General features: G+C 40.6%; 2 protein-coding genes across 2 annotated transcripts in view; one reads left to right on the plus strand and one right to left on the minus strand.

The window, feature by feature from the left end:
- The window catches only part of PSMA1 (proteasome 20S subunit alpha 1), a 505,652-nt gene that overhangs the window by 214,164 nt on the left and 270,919 nt on the right, over positions 1-20,569 (plus strand). The gene's annotated exons all lie outside the window — the stretch shown is intronic.
- PDE3B (phosphodiesterase 3B) overlaps positions 1-20,569 on the minus strand; it is a 238,160-nt gene that overhangs the window by 6,955 nt on the left and 210,636 nt on the right. Inside the window, exons 13-15 of the mRNA XM_067540721.1 lie at positions 14,370-14,563; positions 7,382-7,585; positions 6,323-6,484 (exon numbers count right to left, since the gene is read on the minus strand). Of these exons, the coding sequence (XP_067396822.1) occupies positions 6,323-6,484; positions 7,382-7,585; positions 14,370-14,563 (560 nt within the window). The remainder of the gene's footprint in view (positions 1-6,322; positions 6,485-7,381; positions 7,586-14,369; positions 14,564-20,569) is intronic.

A 20,569-nucleotide genomic window follows, 5' to 3' on the forward strand; every position in this document is an offset into this window, starting at 1 on the left:
TCACTGGCATGCCCAAACCAAAAATCCCTTCCACTTGCAAAGGTAAGTGGACCTGGTACAGGGCTTCCTGCTACCTAGCAGGACCTGACAAATTTGTGCCAAATAAGCTTGCTCCTTGGGGTTTAGCCAGGGAGGTTCCAGGCTGCTAAGTAAAGGGAGCTCAGGTTCAGGTGCAGCCAACCATGGTCCTCAGAGATCAATCAGGTCCAGATGTAACAGAAGTGGGATTGAAGTTGTCACTGATAGGCCCAGTAGAGTGGCGAAGTGTTGGCAGGGTCATGCTGGAGCTATTAGAATGACTCGGGCTCGGTTCTGCTTGCTTTGTCAAGTACTCTGTGCTTGAACAGAATGGGGGAAAGGCATATTAAAGGTGTGGTATCCATGGTAATAAAAAGGCATCCGTGACAGACTGCAGACTGTAGCCTTGCAGGGAGCAGAACTGATAACACTTTCTGTTGTTCTGGGTTGTAAATACGTCTATCTGGGGAGTGCCTCACTACAGGAAAATGCCCTTCACCACATCTGGGTGAAGGGACCACTTATGGTGACTGGAGAAAGTCCTGCTTAAGCGATCTGCCAGCTTGTTCTGCGCTTCTGAAAGATAAGAGACCTCAAGATTCATTGAGTGGACTATGCAAAATTTCCATAGTTGAATCACTTCCTAAAAAAGGAGGGAAGAGAAAACATGTTTAGAGAAAACATGGCAGCAGTACTGTCCATAACAACAAACAAATTTCTGCCTGTAATGTGTGGCAGGAAGGCTTGACAGGCCAGTGAATTGCTCTTTCTGACACTGATGTATAGAGAAAGTTCTTCTGAAGATGAAAGTCTTTGAGTTCTAAGGGCCCGCAAGTGAGCTCCCCATGGGTCTGAGACTAGGGTCATTGATAATTGGGGCCATATGAAGGGAACCCCTGCACAAATACTGTGCAAGTCCCCCCACCAATTGAGGGAGACAAGAACCTAAGGAGGCACCATGAGTACAGCATCCAGATGGTGGCAGTTTGGTGAGTATACCAAGGCCAGCCACATCTGAAGGGACTGAGGCACAGCCTCACATGCTGCACTACATATGTGCATGAGACCATGTGGCTTAAAAACCTCAAACAATTTCTGACTGTTACGATTGGATGGCCTTTGAGGTATGTTATTAGGGACATGATTGTCCAAAACCGATCCTCTGGGAGGTAGGTTCTAGTTTGAATGGAGTTGAACACTGCTCCAATAATTTCTATTCTCTGCACTGGAGGGAAAGTAGACTTTTCCACATTTATCAAGAGACCTAGACCCATGAACGTTGACTGGATGAGCTGAACATTGGATGCTGCCTGAGCCCTGGATCGGCCCTTGATTGGCCAGTTGTCTAGATAGGGTAGACCTGCACCCCTAGTCTTCTCAGGAAGGCTGCCACTACCATCATACATTTCATAAACACCCACAGAGCTGCAGACAGGCCAAACAGGAGTATATAAATTGGTAGTGCACATGGTTCACTACAAATCTGAGGGACCTTCTGTGACACTGGTTCTTAACGGACAACAATTGTGCTAACGACCTAAGTTAAAACTTTAACTAAAACTGATTAAAAACTGACAAACTAATTACCACTAACCAACTATGTACAGATATGTAACAGGGAAAACCACAGAGAGAGCTTGCTGAAACAAGGATAGCAGTTCCAACCACTGTCACTGTCAGAAGAAGGAACTGAGGAAATGTGGGGTTGGCTGGGTACTTTATACCAGTGCGATAGGTGGGCAGCACCAGATGGTATTTGAGCCATTCCAATAATGTACCACTGAGGGAAAAATTTCTGTCGACAGTGTGCAGGGTGCACACACACCTACAGTGGAATGCACTTGTGCAATCACTCGGAGAAGATTTGCATGCTCAGAGTTCCAGGATATTGATGTGCATCCTGGATTCTCAAGATGTCCACATCTCTTGTATTGTTCAGTCATCAATATGGGCTCCCTAGCCTAAAAGGGATGCGTTGTAGATAGTTTTGTCCAGGAAATAGGGAAGAAAGTGGACTCCCACAGTTATGTGATGTAGGCCTGTCCACCATAGGAGGGAGGACAGTACCTTGGCTGGAATTGCAGCATGAGGTTCATGGAGTTGCAGCTCAGAGAGTAGCCATGTCTGAAGGCAATGAAGGTGAAGTCCCACGAAGGGGGTCACATAGGTGCATGAAGCCATGCGGGCAAGAAAAGACAGCCAGGTCCTGGCTGGTACAGAAGGTTTGTTCATGATGTGAGCTATGATGACGTTCATTACCTGAAACCTGTCTATGGGCAGCTATGCTTGTGCTGTGATGGTTTATGGTAGTCCCAATGAAGTCCAGTGATTGCATGGGTTGAGGATCAACTTCTCCATGTTGATGCTGACTCCCAGTGAAGAAAGGAAGCTGAGTAACATGAAGTCAACTCATGGGCTTCCTGTCAGAACCTGGCAGCCAGGAGACAGTCATCAAGGTACAGAAAAAACAGGAGACTATAATGCCAGACATGAGCTGCTACTACAGAAAATACTTTGGTGAAGACTCTGGGAGCAGTAACTATCCCGAAGCCAAGTACCATGTACTAGAAATGGCTGGTGCCCACCATAAATCTGACAAAACCTCTGTAGGTGGGGTGAATATTGATGTGGAAGTAAACATCTTTCATATCAAGATTTGTGAACCACATGCCTTTCTCTAAGGACGGAATTATTTCTTCCAATGTGACCATATGAAACTGGAGTTTGCAGATGCAGAAACTGGAGGTGGCAGAGATTGAGGATTGGTCTCCAACCACCTTTCTTCTTGGGTATCAGGAAGTAAGTTGAGTAGAACCCTGTTACTTGATATTCTAGAGGAATGCATTCTATAGATCCCCATTGTAATAAAGAGTTCACCTCTTGGGCAAGAATACTGTAGTGAGAGCGGTCCTTGAAGGACAACGGAGTGGGTTTTTTTGGAGGAATTGGCATTACAAACTCTATGACATTCAGCACCCATTTGTGCATTGTTACTGCACTCCAAGCATGAAAAAGAGTGCTAAACAACCCCCAAAGGGCTTGGTGGTTGGCAACTCCCGAGCTTGTGTCAAAAATACCTCTTGGCTTGAGGTTGAGTTTGAGACATAGAAGCCAGCAAGGGGGAACCCAGGGAAGTGAGACCTCAATCTTTTGTTCTTTACATGGGGGTTCTTAAGGTCTCTGTTAATTAAATTGAAGAGACCTGTACATTTGGGTGGATAATGGGCAGTGGAACTTTCATTTCAGGGCAGGAGTGTAGATGCTTAACGAGCGAAGGGTAGCCCTAGAGTCTTTCAGTATATACAAAGACTCCTCTGTCTTCTGGATTTGTCAAAAGGGAGGTCCTCAGTGGTGTTGGAAAACCAGAAGCATGAAGCCAGAACTCTCTATGCATCATGTTAGCTGTAGTCGTGGCCCTGGAGGAGCTATCAGTTGCATCTACTGCAGACTAGAAGGCAGTTCTGGCTATAAATTTCCTTTCCTTAACGAGGGCCTGAACACAGGCACAATCTTGTTGTAGGAGGGTATTAACAAATTTCTTGAATTTAGTGTAATTCAGGAAGTCATATTTGGCCATTAATGCTTAACAATTGGCTATCCTGAATTGTAAACTGAAGGAAGAAAAGATTTTCCTTCCCAGAAGATCTAGAGTTCCTTCCTTGTCTGCAGGTGTAGATGGAGAGTGTTGCTGTTTAGCTCTCACTGCAGCAGCCTGAACTACCAATGAGTTCGGAGTTGGGTGGGAGAAGAAGAATTCTAATCCTTTGGATGGAATGTAATAGCATCTCTCTGTTCCTTTAGGGATGGCCGTACATGTGGCAGGGATGTGCCACACTGTCTTGGGTGACTCCAGTATCTTTGATTGGCAGTGCTATTCTCACTGGTCCTAAGGTGTGATGAATATCCAGAAGCTTATGTTGGGAGTCTTGGATTTCTTCCAGTGGGATTTGGAGATCCCTTCAACTGACTGTAAAGTCTCTTGGAATTGTCTGAAGTCATCTGGTGGAGAAGGAGATGATGCAGTTACAGCCTCGCCCGGTGAGGAGGATAGGAATTCTAGTCAGCTCCAGCAGAAGTACCAGGACTGGAGTATAAAATTCTTCTTCTGCTATGGGATCCATGGGCCTGCTTTATGGATCCCTAGGGGGAGAAGCAAGTGATGACTCTCTTGTGGATACTGAAAGGAGGATACTGCTCTCAGGGCCCCCAATATGACCATTAATCTTGGTCTGCAGGAAGATGTAGGGGTTTTCACATGGTTCTGGAGAGGATGAGGAGGTAGTTGATCCCATGGACATGTCAGTCTCCGTGATGGTGCATAGGAGCAGTATGGTAAAGGTTCTTCTCCTGGTTGCAATTTGTCGGAAGAGGAAAAGGCAGACTGCGGTTCTAACAGCAGTACCACTGGAGCCAATGGAATAGCGTATAGCACACGTGAGGAAGTCAAGATACCCTGTACCGTAGGGACATCCCAGGGTGGGGATATGATTTCTTTGGAAGTGTAGGGACAAGATGGAGGAGACTCTGGATATGGCAAGGTGTAGACATCTTGGGGTGAAGCCACAGATCCAGATTGCCTTAGCATGAGGAGCACTCTCTCTTTCCCAGTCATTGATACTGGCACTAAGGTCTTTCCCAGTATAGGAGGGTCTCATGTTTTGGGGGGTGCCAGAGATGGCAGTACTGATGATTTGTAGTCCGAAACTGCTGGATTCCTTTGTTTATGGTTCTTCTTCTTGTGCCTTGGAACATACTCTGTCATCTTGGGCTAAGCTAGAAGAGGGAATGTTTCGTTTCTTGGACTTGGAGGAAGACTTAGTCCCATGCTTATAGGAGTGCTTCCTAATCTCCCAACTAAGCCCTGCCATGGGGTCTGTGGGGGTGGTTCTGCCAGCACCAGAGTCAGATGTAGCAGCAAGAGCTGTGCTCCTCACTGAATCAGGCTGATGTATGGGGGTGTTCCCCAGCCTTGATCCGAATGTGGTCTCATGGCCATCTCCATGAGATACTTTCAGAGGCAAAGTGTTAAGCCTTCCCAGGTATGGCTGGGGAAGGACTGGCAAATATTGCACCTAGCCACAAAGTGAGATTCTCCCAGGCAGTAGAGGCAGCATTAGTGGTTGTCGCTGAGCAAGAAGGATCGTGGGCAAGAGGCATAGAGTTTGAAGTCCGGAGTTCTGGGCATAGTCTGCTATGGGGAGGGGAGGAGAAGACAGGAAAAAATCCTCAAAGTCTACTCTAAATATAACTGTTAAAACTAGTCACCCTACCAAAAGCTATGAAGGAAATAAAACTAATAAAACTACAGTTAAAACTACCGATAAAACTATTTACAACTGTGCTTTATAGAAGTGCATCAGAGATGAGGATATTGAAGGCTCTGACTTGGACCATGTGGCGATGAGAAGGAACTGAAGATGCAGTTGGCCTTTATCATGTGGCCCTGCCCTTTATCAACTTGGACGGAAGCATGAGGCGAGTCAAGTTGCACGTGTGGACCAATGGACACCACTTTCAAAATTCTCCAACTCCAAATGCATGGTGTGCATGCATAACCTCCAATGGAATATATTAGGGACCATCACTCAAAGAGGAAACTGGAATTGCCAGTTTATTTGCCAATTATTGTGTGTTTGAGCAGATTATACACTTTCCAAACCCCATAAAAAAACAAACCACCTCTGGTCAGAGACCATTTCAGACATCTGTTTCTGGGAGGAGGAGGAGGAGGAGGAGGAGAATGTGAGACATTCTACAAGCTTTTTTCTCATTGTGCATATGAAGCAGTGTGTTGCTTTCTCCTGTAGGGGATTACTATGATTCTGAAGCTCTCATGACAGGGACATGAGACTTTGTAGCCCTGATGCTGCAAACTCTAATGCAAATGCCAAACTTTACTCACACATATAGATCCATTACTACTCACATGAGTGAAGACAGGCAATATGCATAAGTGTTTATAAGATTGTGGTGTAAAAGTGGGGACTCTCTGGAAGCAACTTCCTATGGTAGAAGCTTTTGTTAAATAGCATCGTTGTAAACAAAGGAGGAAAATTAACTAATGTTTGAGAAATAGATAAAATTGGTAGGGAAATTTTTTTCAAGTTCTTAACACAATCAATAGAAATTAAAAAATATGCTTACTATAAAAAGGTTATTTGAAGGATTCATTCTTTTAAAAACAGAAATAATTTAAAGCAGTAACAAAAGGAATAACCCACATATAGTATAAGCTCTGTATCCCCAAAATTTATAATTTATTATCAACCAATTATTTTTAAAAAATCATGCTTTCCATACCTACCTGCTCATAAAATTCATTAACAATGCCTTCTGTCCATTTCAAGTGCAGATCTCTAACTTTTGCTGGGCCATTAATATCTGCTAATTTGATGCATATTTGACAAACTAGCAGGCGATCATTCTCATTGTTCCATTCTATACCATGACTGCTTATATCATTGGCCTGTTTGAATAAACATAATTTTTTTAAACAATGTTGGATACTCTTGTAAAGAAAAGCTATAAATCTCTTTGTTACTTTTTAAAGTCTTTGTAGAATAATGTACTTTTGTGTTAATTTTTCTGTAATGTTTTCTGTCTTGTGTAATCATAAAAGACCTTTACAATTTTTTTTTTAAAGAATATGGAGATAACAGATGTTACCAGCAGCAAATAATTAGATTGGACTATAATTATTTTGAGATTTAAAGAAACTGTAATGAATTGAAAAAACAGTAATTATGTGCTATCAATTTCCCCTTCTTTATAGGTTTGTACCTCAGTAATGTACATAGTTATTACAGGATATTAATAACAGAAATTAGTATATTATCTTCTTTCCCCATTTAAAAAAATTAAAGTTATTTTTTGCTCATGATTTTCATATATATCCACTGAACCTTTTTCAATCTTTTCTTAATCTAAGCATAGTTGATGTCTAGAAACTAGGTACCTTTGTTTCATGTTCAATTTCTGCTATTATGTGCAAAACAAAGATTGTAATGGATATTTAATGCAGGCATGCACAGGATTTTCTGATTCTTAAAAACTAATGCTTTAAAGCATAACAGTTTTGAAGGTTTCTACTGAAAAGGGAAATATAATATAAGTGACAAGTATCAGAGTGGAATTCTATATTACTACCCTAAGGCATGTTCAACTGTTTGATTTTTAAAAGATTGTAAGAACCCTCAATTATGTAGGAGATGCTTTAGCGAGGTCTTCCTACTGGTGTGCTGACATTTACAGTTCAAAGTTCTTTACATTTAACTTATTAAAAGCAATAAACATTGAGCAATAATGTTGATAGCAGCACGATCTTATGACCAGCTAAGCCCAGGCATTAATTTGTGTAACAAACCTTGGCATTAAATTCAGCAAGGAAATCAAAATGTTTCTTGAGATCAGTGGCCAGGATTGCTTCAATCACTAAAAAACGAAACCGTTTGAATTCCACATGATTAAGGTTAGGTAGAAAGTTGTAGTCTGGTTGAGATAAAAAGAGATTCCATGCAGAAGCAGCATGATGGTTTTCTAGGACTGATCTGTCATTGTAGAGCACAGCCTACAAAGAAATTAAAAATGTAAAAGGGTGATTTAAGATTCAAAATTGTAATTGAAAGAGGAATAGTGTAAAGGCTAAATAATGACATTTTTGTTTAGCGCAGCTGGTAGCTAAAACATGAAGTTGCTTTCTAGTTCTGGAGGTTGAGCTGAACAAAAGTCTTCTTTGTAGGCAGACATGCACAGGGAAAAATAATCAGACCAGTCTTATTTTTAATCCTGTAAATTTTACTGTAAAATTGTTATCACTAAGAAAAACATTTTGAGAAATGTAAAATATGCTTTATGTTACTACCACTTGTTGCTACAGTGGTTGTTTGTGAATATGAACTAATATGTCTACCTGATATGAAGAAGAGACGGAAATAAGATGCAGAACAAAAGCTTAATATATCAATGCAAAACATTTTTTAAACTATATTTTCATTTAGGTTTTACTTTTTTTTTTTTTTTTTTTTTTTTTTAACTATTAAAATGTTTTTTTTTTATTTTACCTTTAAAACAGTACTCAAGTGAAAAGTTTGATTAAACTGGCTTTTATGAATGAATTATTGGCCAGTTTATAACAATCATCTCTGGCACCCCTTATAGAATAACTACCATTTGTAAAAATTATGGGACCGTATGCTTATGCTCCAGGTTAAATCCCAGCTGGCAATTATTAAAATTGAAGCTTAGACGAGAAATAAAAAGATCAATATTCTGGCAAGAAAAGTTTTAGTGCTGGAATTTTGAACAGAAAACAGTTTTTTGAACGGAGGAGCTAGCATAACTGTAAACTAATTAAATTAATAACATGTACATAAATAATGTTCAAGAAAAAACCGAAGCCCTTTATGGAAAAACAATTAGACATTAATTCATTTAAACAATGTAAAAAGTCTGTTGTATGTACCAAAGAATCATCCTCCAAAAATGAAGTAGAGTGAATCTTAAATTTCTATAGCTGAATCACATGTATATGAACTAAATTAGCAAAGAATATAAGGTAATCTACAATGGAAATTTTTAAAAATTTGGCTTGCCCCATAATTTATATCTGTAAAATGTACAAAGACATCTTGAAAGGTTTTTTATCTTGGAAATATAAAAAATATCAAGTCAGGTTTCCTTAATTTTGCTAGCAGTCCCTATGGGTTCCCTCAAGCATGTGCATTGTGAGTTCTCACAACTTAGCTGAAGGGTAGGATGCTGAATTTTCAACAAAGACTTTGTTACTTCAACATGTTCAGTGGAGTTAAATGGGTTAAGGAAAACAGTTTTAAACAGTCTGTTGGCCAGTGGCGTATCAGCAATTAGAAAGGCAGTGGCTTAATTTGTGATGGCAGCACAGTGCTCTACTTCCTGTGACATACAGTCAGTGGCAGACCTTGTTAAAACCTGGTACTTTAAGTGTACATCTATACTCCTTATGGTGATGTGTAGAGTACATATACTGCATGACCCCTAGCATGGGTATAAACAGCAGCCTAGATGGTGAGACACTGCTTAAGCGAATAAAGACCCTGTATGGCACATTATATGTCCAAACAGTGCCTCCCCCATCTAGATGGCTATTTTTAGCAGTGTAGTGTCCTGCTGCCACTCTGCTGCTGAGCCTTTTCCCACTGAAGTGAAAGACACTGGCAGCAGGAAAAGGCTCTCGTGGGGGAGACAGCAGGGAAAGGCTCTGGCAACGGGGTGCTTCCAGAGCATTTCCCCACTGCCTTTCCCGCTTACTAGAACCTTTCACTGCCATGTGAAACTACTCACTGCAGTGTGGATGCAGCCCACGTTTCACTGTGGCATTAGCTACACATACCAGTGGTGTGCAGTGTAGATGTACCATAAGATTCAGAATGAAAATATTCTGAATTAAAATAATATCTTGAAAACAAATGAATGTAATCTATTAGCTTCAAATATCTTCTGGTTAGTTGCTAGATTCTATTCTAGGTTCAGTTATATTTGTATATACTGTATATGAGTATTATATATAAATGTAGGCTTTGTCACGTGTACACTGTTGCACAGATTTCTCTGTTTTCTGACATTTTTTCTGAATTCTTACCTTGGTGATATTCAAACAAAGCTATCAATGGATATCAGTCAGAGCAAAATTGAACTATTACTAATCTCTCCAGTTGATTTCTATTTCTTTCAGAAAATTTAAACAATCTTGAGTTTACCATCATTTCCATTACATCATATTTTGGAGGAGTATCTGGACATTGATTTAGAGCTTATATAAAATATAGTGTGTTTTCTTTTATCTAGGAAATGAGCCCAACCTGATGTCCACACTTAATGAAATAGATAGAAGCCAAGTTTTGATTATTTCTTTTGTAAATCTTAGATTAATTAATGCTTTTTTACATAGGTCTTTCAGCAGCTTTACTTGTTCAAATATTACTCTCATGTTCATAACAACATAGAGTTTAGGCTATAAATTCTTCAGGACAGGGACTATCTGCTCCTCTGTTTGCACAGTGCCTAGCTAGCACAATGGGTCTCTACTCTTGGTGCGTATGCGTCATGTGTGCCAGATATTGGCACCTTTTGGCCAACAATGCCCGATGGCCCATGTTTGCATCCCTGCTGCCGTTGCACCCTCCACTCCTTTGAGAACATAAAATGGTGGAGCAAGACCAACTGCCTCTCAGCTCTTTTGCCAAGTGGAATCCACACCCGCACACCTTGAAGAACATCAATTACTGCAAGGTAAGTGACAGCTTTTTTTTTTTTTTTTTTTTTTTTTGAGTGATTGTCTATATGTATTCCGCTCTTAGTGACTCCTAAGCAGTGATCACATGCTAGGAGGTGGATAATCAGAGTCCTAGACAAACAATGATCAAAGAACTGCTTTGCCAAAGTAAGTGTCAGCTCTGAAAGCCTTCCCAATAACATAGTGTTTTATGAGTGTATGAACTGAATCATAGGTGGTGCTCTACAAATTTCAGAGCTAGAGATGTTTCTGAAGGAACTACAGTTCCAGGTTGAGCTGTAGGGGAGTGAGCTTTTATCTGACATGGGAATCAATTTTCACTATTTGATAATACAGTCTAATGCATTCTGTAATCCATCTGTATAGTTTTTAGGAAGAAACTACTTTCTCCTTTATTCTTAGACTATAAATAACCTAGAAGAGACTCTGAATGATTCGATCTAAATAAAAAGACTGACATTTTCTTTCAGAATTACTAGCATGAAGTTTGGGAAAGAAAACAGGAAAATAAATGTTCTGCTTAATATGGAAGTCAGATACAACTTTACATAGGAAACTTGGATGTGGCCTAAAAGAGACCTTATCTCTATGAAAGATGGTGGACCTGCCATTAAAGTTTGAATTTCTTCCACCCAACAAGCAGAAGTGATTGCCACCAAAAACTATGCTTTCATGGAAAGATGATGTAACAAACATGTGGCTAATGGTTCAAATGAGAGACCCCATCAGACCAGCTAATATCACATTAAAATGCCATAGCGGGAGGAGGGGTAACGGGGTTCTCTAATTATAGGGAATACATGAACAAACCCTATTAAAAACCTAGACACCACAGAGTGTGAAAATACTGTGCAATTTTGAATTTGTGGATGATAGAGATTTAGTTGCTAGGTGAACTTTCATAGAACCAATTAGAAAGTCAAAATGATTTTAGTGCCTGTTTTTAGAGAACACTATAGCTGTGTTATCTGCCATGATCTGTACAGGCTTGTATTGAATTAGAGATAAGCATGCAATATATGCCAGATGAAACACTCTGAGCTCCAATATATTTATGCATAGACAAGATTCCTCTTTTGACTGGGACCTCCAGGATCTCAAGTGCTTCAGTCAACCTCTTAGGAAGCTTCTGAAATGTTTTTTAGTCATCTGGAGACGTTAGTGAAGATGAAGCTACAGTCTCATCAGGTGAATACAATGATATTGCAAGAGGAAGAAGATCAGTGTTCCTTCTCATAAGTGTGGAGCTGCTGCTGGACAGGAGAAACAAGAGGCTGATGATTTGCATGAGGTCTGGTAGATTCTACTCCATAAGATGATCTTGTTCTGGACTGTATAAATGACAAGTATCTTTAGATTTTGAGGATCCCCTGGAGCCCAATATGATCATTAGTGTGGATCACAGGTAAACTGTGTGAATATCTTCCTATATCTTTTCTGTTTCTCCCTGAACCTTAGAAACCCCATCAGGTGTGAAAAAGGCTGGGGAGTACAAAGAAGAACTCTCTCTACGTTCATCTGAGGTGACGAAGGAAAAGAATAATCCCCTCTTCATAGGGGAAGACAATTTAACAGGAATCTGTGGGTGGTTTGTTCCTGAATCCTTCAACAATAAAGCAGAAGTGCCTTGTACCAACACTTTAGCTGATCCCAGTACTGAAAACAGGATTATGACTGATTGTGCCAGTGTGGGACACTGGAAAATCTGACACCATTAAATTCCCTGGCACCATAAAGTTGGGTGGTGACATGGTCAGTACCAGAAGACACCAGTTGAGAGAGCTTTGATGTTGAATGATGTGGTACTGAGACTATTGGTACAAACAAAATCAGTGCATCAAGACCAACTGCACTGAGTATAGTGCCGAGACCCATAAGGGTAGTACAGCAGACTCAGTACAGATAACTGCAGGAGGCTGCTCTGAAACACTGCCAAAGGGTGAAAATGTATCTTCATCAGAGGGACTTATAAGGGACCGGGACATAGGCGGTCTTGCCTAGTAGTTGCAATTGTGCTGAGGTCTGTCCACCAGGGACAGATGTCACTCGGCCAGAGTTAGAGGAATTACAAGATCAGGTTCCATAAACAAGAATCAGGGTCAGAGTCAGACCGGGGTAAGAGATTGGAGATCAGAGGCAGTACCAGATTAGAGCTGAGAGGCACGAATCGGGGTAAAAATCAGGCTGGAGTCAGAGACTGGAGATCAGAGGCAGTACCAGGTTAGGATCGTGAGGCAGAAGTCAGGTCAAAGTTAGGCTGGAGTCAGAGAGCAGAGATCAGGAGACAAGGTGAAGTCCGGCATAGTAACTGACCACGGTCTGTGTGGTTGCCCAGACAACTTCCTGGGGCAACCCCTGGGCTTAAGTAGGGGCACTTGACCAATCAGAGGGCTGCAGCATACTGTCACTCTGGGTCTCGTGGGATATACTTCCTGTGGTACCTATTCTCCACAGTGCTCCCCAGCTGTGCCTCTGCAGGGCCTTCTGGTAGCATTATGGGAATACCCCAGACTCTGCAGACCAGGTTCTAGTCCTCAGGTCCTTACAGGACTATATTTATGCCATGAACTGCCCTTAGCAGAGATCTGATAAGGAGATTTTTGTCTTCTTTTCTTTAAGGGGTTCCTGAGAAGATGACCAGTCCTTACATGCCCAAGGAATGATAGTGAGTCTTACCCTGGCCTGATGACTATTTTGGAACAGAGACTTTGCTGAAAGAATAGAAGTGGCAGACACCTGATGCATAGTAGCTGCTGGTGCATGTTTAGATGAGGAAGACTGTTCCATTCTCAATTTTTGTGTTCATTTTGAAAATGAGGAACAAATAGAACATTTGCTTGTAATAGTCCCGTTTCTAAACAAAACAAACATTTAGTATGGCCACTATTGAGGGGAATGGCCATGTATGTGAAGGACAGTATTCAAAACAGGGGATTTCTGATCAGCCATGAAGACTGAAGGTTGTGTGCCAGGTAACCAAAAACAATATAAAAAGTTACCCAACTGAAACCTAATACTAAAAACCTAATCCAAATTCTAACACTAATATAAAATTTAACTATATACAGATTTACACTTTGAAAAGTAGAGTAGGGACACTGCTAATTGTTCCATCTCTCAGCCTAGGGCAGAGCTTTCCAGAGCTTCTGGGAAGAAGAGGGGTACCCTGATTCGGCCAGGTCCCAAATTCCCTATCTACTACAGGGCACTTGGAAGTCTCTCTTTTTGCTTAAACCGACTTGAAGGGTGTTCACATTTTCTAAGGTGGAAGATCCCACTGTAGAAATATCTATCAACACCCACAAGCAGTTGTCCTATTCCCTTTCCCTGGGGGAATCAGCCATGCTGGACTTGAAACAGATGTGCCCTAGTATATACGGGACCAACATGCCATAAAGTCTTTGTGACTTATTATCCCTATCTCCTATTTGTTTTATTATTCTCTCTCTCTCTCATCTCTTTCCTTTTATTGTGCATTTCAGTTTCTTTGAAAAGCAGCATCTCCTTTCCTCTTAGTTTCTCATATTTTTGTCCATTCTCAGATGTTAAGGCATGACATGTTCTTCTCATCTTATGTTTTTCTTTTAACATCCTCCCAGCCTTCACTTCAAACTTACTGATGAAAAGGCTACCTATGCAACACAAAAGGCTAGAAACTGGGGTGTTTTGTTTTGAAATAATAGTAAAGAGCACCAATGAAATTAAAAGGCTTAAAAAAATTGGAATATCCATAACCATGGTCTTGGCAAGTCCCAAAGGCTAGCCCAATATGTAACATAGTTCCTATGCTTAGTTGCACTGATTTATTTTATTCTTTACAAGTTTGTTACTTGAAAATGATTTTACTTACACCCACACACACCACTTTGGGATTTCTTGGGTTAAATTGTATTATAAAGGTAATCACAAATCAATTTCCTTGCTCACCTATTAAGGGAAAAGAATGGTCTTATGAAATATGGCAACCAACTCCTATACAAGAACTAGTAAATGTACAGAGTAAAATCTATTTTCCTTATTTTTCTTACATATCAGAAAGCTGGACATTTTAATTTTAGCTTTCCAGTAAAACATTTCCTACCTGAGGTGCATTTGTAGCCACAAGAAAAGCATTTGTACGACCTGGATGATCATAATCATGCATGGCAGCTGCTACATAAAGAGCCATCAACTCCAGGGCAGGAATGTTTGATGCCATGCATCCATAGTTGTCATCAACAATAGCGCAGCTCTTTGAAGAAATATAACTGACTTGACCAGGGGCAATTTCATTATCTGCATTTAGGAAAAATTAAAGTACCAAAATACAATATTAAGAATATTCAAGAATAACTTCTTCCTTAGTATTTTCAAAATTATATTAAAATTCATTATAAAATACATTCTATGAATTGTATTAAATTGCATACACATCCTTGTGTTTTTTGGAGTAAATTTTGTTGTTTAAAAATATTTTATAGTTAAAATTAATTGCTTATTAATGTATAAATATATATTTGGATGCATTGCAGTCAACCAGTTATTATGTTTCTGTTTATGTAGAAAGCAATGTAATCATCACAGTACAGCTTCTCAAGAAGGAAAGATTCAGTATTGCCAACTCTTGCAATGATTAAAACATTCTGGCTGTCACAAGATGTGGGCAAGGTGGGAGAGGAGAGAGACACCTCAATATAATGTCCCATAGCCTAAAAGCAGGTGCACTAAACTGGAAGCCCAGAATCCCCAACTCTTTCAGATTGGTGCTAATAGTTCTCTGCTATTCACAACACTTATTATGAGCCAACATCTCATACTGCAGTGTTGGGAAGTAACTATCATTCATCTATATCACAAGTAAGGTAAATGAGAGCTGGCACAAGTCACTTCAGGTAGAGCTGGGAACAGAACCTACCTCTCTAATACAAAAGAACCATGGCAGATCTACTTTGCCACACAATCTTTTGAAAGGAAGATGGTAAATTAGATACTTCTGTAACTAACATGAACAAAGCATGGCTTTGTGCAGCTAGACCTCATTTAGAGGTTTATGACTCTGCTATTATTTTTGTTATAATAGATCTGACTCTTTCGCTGATGTGGTAGAAGGCCATGCTTTTACATCCAGGTTCAATCCCAACAGAAGACCCATGTTGGGGTGTTGTTACATTTGGGTGTTTTGTCTGTAACCACTAGGTCACAATCTGTTGTGAGACAGTATTAAAACCAAAAATACTGACACCAAGTATGCCACTCCTGTCTCACAAATAATTTTGAGACAATTTGTTTGTTGCATCTCTCTGTACAAATTGATCCACATAAAGGATGGTAGCATACTTTCTATCTCACCAGTTATACCACCTCTCCTACAGCTGAAGGGCTGTGCTCTTGGCAGGGGCATGCACAAGAGGGGGCAAGCAGGGGCATGCCTGCCCCCACTAATCGTCAGGGGCACAGAACTCCTCTGGCTCTGGGCGTGGGTGAAGGGAAAAGTGAGCTCCTGCCAGGGCCAAGTCAGGAAAGGGGAGGAAGAGTGAGCTCCTCCCAGGGGCTGGGATGGGGCACAGAACATGCACCTCCAAAAGGGGTCAAATTTAAATTCCTGTGCACACCCCTGGCTGTGGGGAGCTGAAACTCGTGGATTCAAACCCTTCTAATGACCCATGAGGGGGTGAAAAAATAGATACGTATATGTATAAAAGTTAGTGTGAAGGACACTAGAGTAATTATAGAGAAGGGTTTTATTGCAAAACATATTTACAAGTGAATTCGGATGTTGTCTTAATATCTATTTTACTGTTGCATTTTTAGTGTTTATATTTTGGTTAAAGGTAGCTACCTCTTTAAGAACAGGGGGTGCAGCAGACTGTTTGTTTGGAACTGAGAGCAATATGTGGGAGATTTTGCTCATGTCCTGAGTGGAAGACCCTGCCTGTGTAAGTTCCAAAAAAAAAAGTCAGAATAATAAACTTATCTTTCCAGAAAGCAAACTTCATTCGCAAGTGGGATAATGTTACTGATTATACGGAATTGATGCCTTGGAGCACTGCTAATGAGGTACAGAGCCTTTCACCTGTAGATCACCAGTCTGTATCTTGTTCAGCTCCTCAGGGATTAAAAATTGTTCACATCAAATAGATATATTATAGGAGTTTAACCAATCTCTGTTCCAGCTTCCACATCACAAATTTACCACCAGGCTTTACACTAGATTGTAAGCTATAAGGGGCAGGAACTTTCTCTTACTTTGTGTTTGTTCCGTCCAACAGAAAAGACATACAGCTATATTGTAATTTTTAAAAGCATTCTTTATAAAGAATCCCATTCTTTATAAATGGGAATGATTGAGTGATATTAATATGAAAAAAACAATGATTTTCCTCATTATCTCAGATTAGAAACTCACAAAAATGTCAAGTAAGATGCAGAAGCTAAGTATCAGTTATGACTGGGCATCTGACTGACCATTTCAATGAGAAATTGTTTGAAGACCTCAACAGAATGTCACAAGACTGAAAAATAAACTTATATATAGTCACAGAAAAACTTATTTAATTATGAGATAGATTCGGACACTTTTACTCATATTAAGTAGTACCTTACTGAAATCAGTGGGACCATGTGTGGTCCCAACATGAATAAAGGTATCAAGAATCTGGCCCTAATAAACAGCTGTGTTGCTGAAAGACTATCTAATTAAATGACCCTGGGCACTAGTTTGCTTTGGCAAAACTTCCAACCCCATAAAATAAACAGCAACGGAACAAAAGACAACTATTAGGAACTGTTCTCATTCAACAATCTCTAAAAGCTTCATACTTTAACAACAGTGAACACTGATTCTTATATGTTTAAAAGTGTAGAGAATCAAAAAAAAGTGAACAGAAGCTAGAATTCACAACTATTAAAATAAAAGTCTATTAGATTTACACAATTTAGACTATATACCGACTGGAAATTTTCCAAACTATGTTTCATTGAAAAATACTGATTTGCAGAACAAAATGTTTTGCTAAATCTAGTGCAGATTTGATGCAGTTTTGTCATACAACACTTTCCCACCTAACTCCGGGGACAGAGAAGGCTGTTTTGACTCCCTGCCTCCATAGCACCTAGGAACAGCAGTATTCCTCTGGCTCCCAGAGCTTGCGTGGCTGATGTGGAGACCGAGTGGCCATGCTCTCTGCCTCTCTGGTAGCAGGGCTGGAAGGCTCTTTTCAATGTCAGTGAAATCGACAAGAACATTCCCTTAGGATGGCCAGGCAGCCAAAAAATTCCATTTTGGCTCTCCAAAACAGAATTTGTCTTTTTAAATCTATTTCTGCAAAAAAAATTTGTGTTTTAACATTCTGGCCTTCTTCAGAATGAACCTTTTTTACAAAACCTCAAAAATTTTCACAGGAGGGATCCCCTCTTTTTGACCAGCTCTACTATATACCCTTTAGAAAGCTATAATGCATAGTTCATTCTCTATAATCTTTTAAGAATGTATTAACAATATTGTTTAGCTATTTTTTTCAAGAATCTAAATGAAACTCATGAGATCACTGTGAGTATAACTCTGCTTTTGAATTTAGTATACATGTTTAGCTGCATATCAATCACATATATACACATGGCATGTATTCATTAGGAGTATATGAAAACAGTTATTTTAATCAGAATGCAATATTCTATGTACAATACTTTGACACCCAGATGCATATCCTATGCTTTTACAAATTTGCTAAAATGACGTTATTTAATTTTTCAACTAACAACATTTAGCATATTGACATCAAATCACTGCTGCCGTTAATATTTTGATTACTGCAACAGCCTGGTGCTGACATCAGCATGCACATAGCACAATGCCACTGGTCAGGTGGATTTGAAAATGTAAATAATTTCAGATCTACTCTACCCAATGGCTAAAACTTTGCATCACTGGAAAAGACCCAAGACATAATCAACATGGGATAACTAGCAGCAAGGAGAATAAGATCCAGCAGTTAAGAGAGGGAAAAAACCAGCAGCCAGGACACAACCCAGAAGACATAACAAATACAACATTTATAACAATTGGCAAAATAAGGACAGAAAAGCTGGTAGTGTCAGAAGCCAGTATAGTACTTTAAAAAAAATACCATAGAGCAGCCAGCACCATTATATCAGCTGACTAAGAGCGTCTGGACTTCTAAACCACGCTGTGCTTAAATTCCTGGATCCATTCCATGCCTTTGTAGTAACCTGTGGTGCCTCAGAGACTGCTGTTAGGTTTGCACTTGAACAAATTGATGACTTTGGTAGGTACAGACCAGTGACTTTTGGAGGTTGCAAATTAAACACAAGGAAAACCTAGTATTCAGCTACAGAACTGGAGTGTATGGCTATTGTGTCAGAACTGGCGTGTCAAGGCCTATCATCTCTATTTATGAAGTATGGAATTCGCAGTGTACACAGACCACAGTGCCCTGCAGTGGCTCCTTAAAAAGCACAATTCGATGCTTATGGAGAAGGATTCACAAACTGTCACAATACATATTCACAGTTCACCATAAACCTGGAAAGCAAAATGTGCTCTTAGCTGTGAGAGGACAGTGAAAATAGACTCAAGCTGGTCTCATGAGGACTTCTTGCAAAAACAGCCCTAAAGACCAATAGTTATGTTCAGTGCAACAACAAATCTATCAAAGTAGACACAGACTGGGGAAGTTCATCACAGTTGATTGTCCACTGATCTGGCTACTAACTTGCTCGTGTATGAAGATAACAGGATTGTTTTGTCAACAAGTTTTCAGAGAATACTAGAGTGTCTTCATGACAACGAAGCAATAGGCTACCAGGTGTACGAAAAGACATTGAGTCAGGTATACAACAGATTTTTCTTGGCTGAGCATGAGTGGAGATGTTAAGGATGGGGTGCTTACCGGTCTGATCTGGAAAGGAAGGAACGCACAAGCAAGGAGATGCACTCCTTTAGGGAAATGTTCAATCGAGTAAACCCTGGGAGTTCATATAGATTGACTTGAAGGCCCACTATGAGAAACACCATTTGGAAATCAGTATTTGCTGGTAGTGTATAACACCTTCTCGAAGTATGGGGTGGTACAGCCACTGAAGGATAAATGGCTCAGACCATTACAGTTGTCTCGGTTAAACAGGCAGTGTTGCAATTTTGCCCAAAGAAGTTGCATGTGCAGTGATCAAAGATAGGAATTTGAATCCTGGTTATTACACAAGGTTTACAAACAACTCCAGATAACCAAGGTGAGGACTGGTGTCACCCACCCTGCACGTAATTGGGGAGTGGAGAGAGTAAACTGCACCACTGGTTCTATGCTTAGGATCTTAGTCAATGAAGACCAATAAGACTAAGATACAAAGATACTTTTTGACGTTTTTGCATATAACACCAACCAGCACTCAACTGTCCACTACTCTCCTTGTGAGATTATTTTTGGATTCTGCAAATCCATACTTCCCTGTGAATTGAAGAACTAGCAAGGCTCCCTGCACCTACACATGGTGGAGTCTTATATCAGCTACCTGAAGACAGCATTCCAAAAGGCAGAGGAATAGATGAGTCAGAAGCAAGTATGTCAGGTACAAAATGCCAGGAAAAAGGAAAATTAAATGCCCATCCAGGAAGGAGAGAAGATATGGCTATTCAACTGAAAAAAGCTGCCTGGAAAAAATCCCAAACTTACTCCTTTTTGGAGGTGACTTTACATGATAATTAAAAAACTAAACAACTTATCCTTGCTCATACAAAAAGCCAAGAGCTCACCCCTTTGTACTATGTCGAGAATAGATGCACAGATTCATTGAAAGAAAAGGGAGGGTAAACTATGTATTCAACAACCATCCCAGAGAGAAGTAGAGGAGGATTTGAAGGCACTGCAGCAGGTTCTTGTGGCTCATAGTAGGAGACCTGTTATAAAGAATTTCTAGAGTGTCCTCAGGCTCTCAAGACACTGCAGTCTTCAACAGAAAATATGTCCACAACAGATAGACCTAATCCAGCTGCACCAGTGGCATCCTGAGGGAGGAGGAGGGGGGATGGGACAAGGCCCCTGGGCACCAGCCCTTCACCACACGTAGGAGGCCGGGGGGGAGGGGAGGAGCAGGAGGCTCTGAGGGGCACCCCTCAGCGTCTCCCCCTCGCATGTCATGAAGCGCTGGCCCAGCCCCCCTCCCCAGGCTGTGGGGTGAAGCCACCCCATCCAAGCTGGCACCAGGCTGCGAGGCTGCCACTGCAGCTGAGAGGCAGGTGCTGCGTGGCATGTAACTGCGGGGAGGAGGGAGGCAGCAGAGCCAAGC

The sequence above is a fragment of the Emydura macquarii genome, unplaced genomic scaffold (genome assembly GCF_026122565.2).
Source record: "Emydura macquarii macquarii isolate MOO-44397 ecotype Brisbane River unplaced genomic scaffold, CSIRO-AGI_Emac_v2 contig_587, whole genome shotgun sequence".
NCBI lineage: Eukaryota > Metazoa > Chordata > Testudines > Chelidae > Emydura > Emydura macquarii.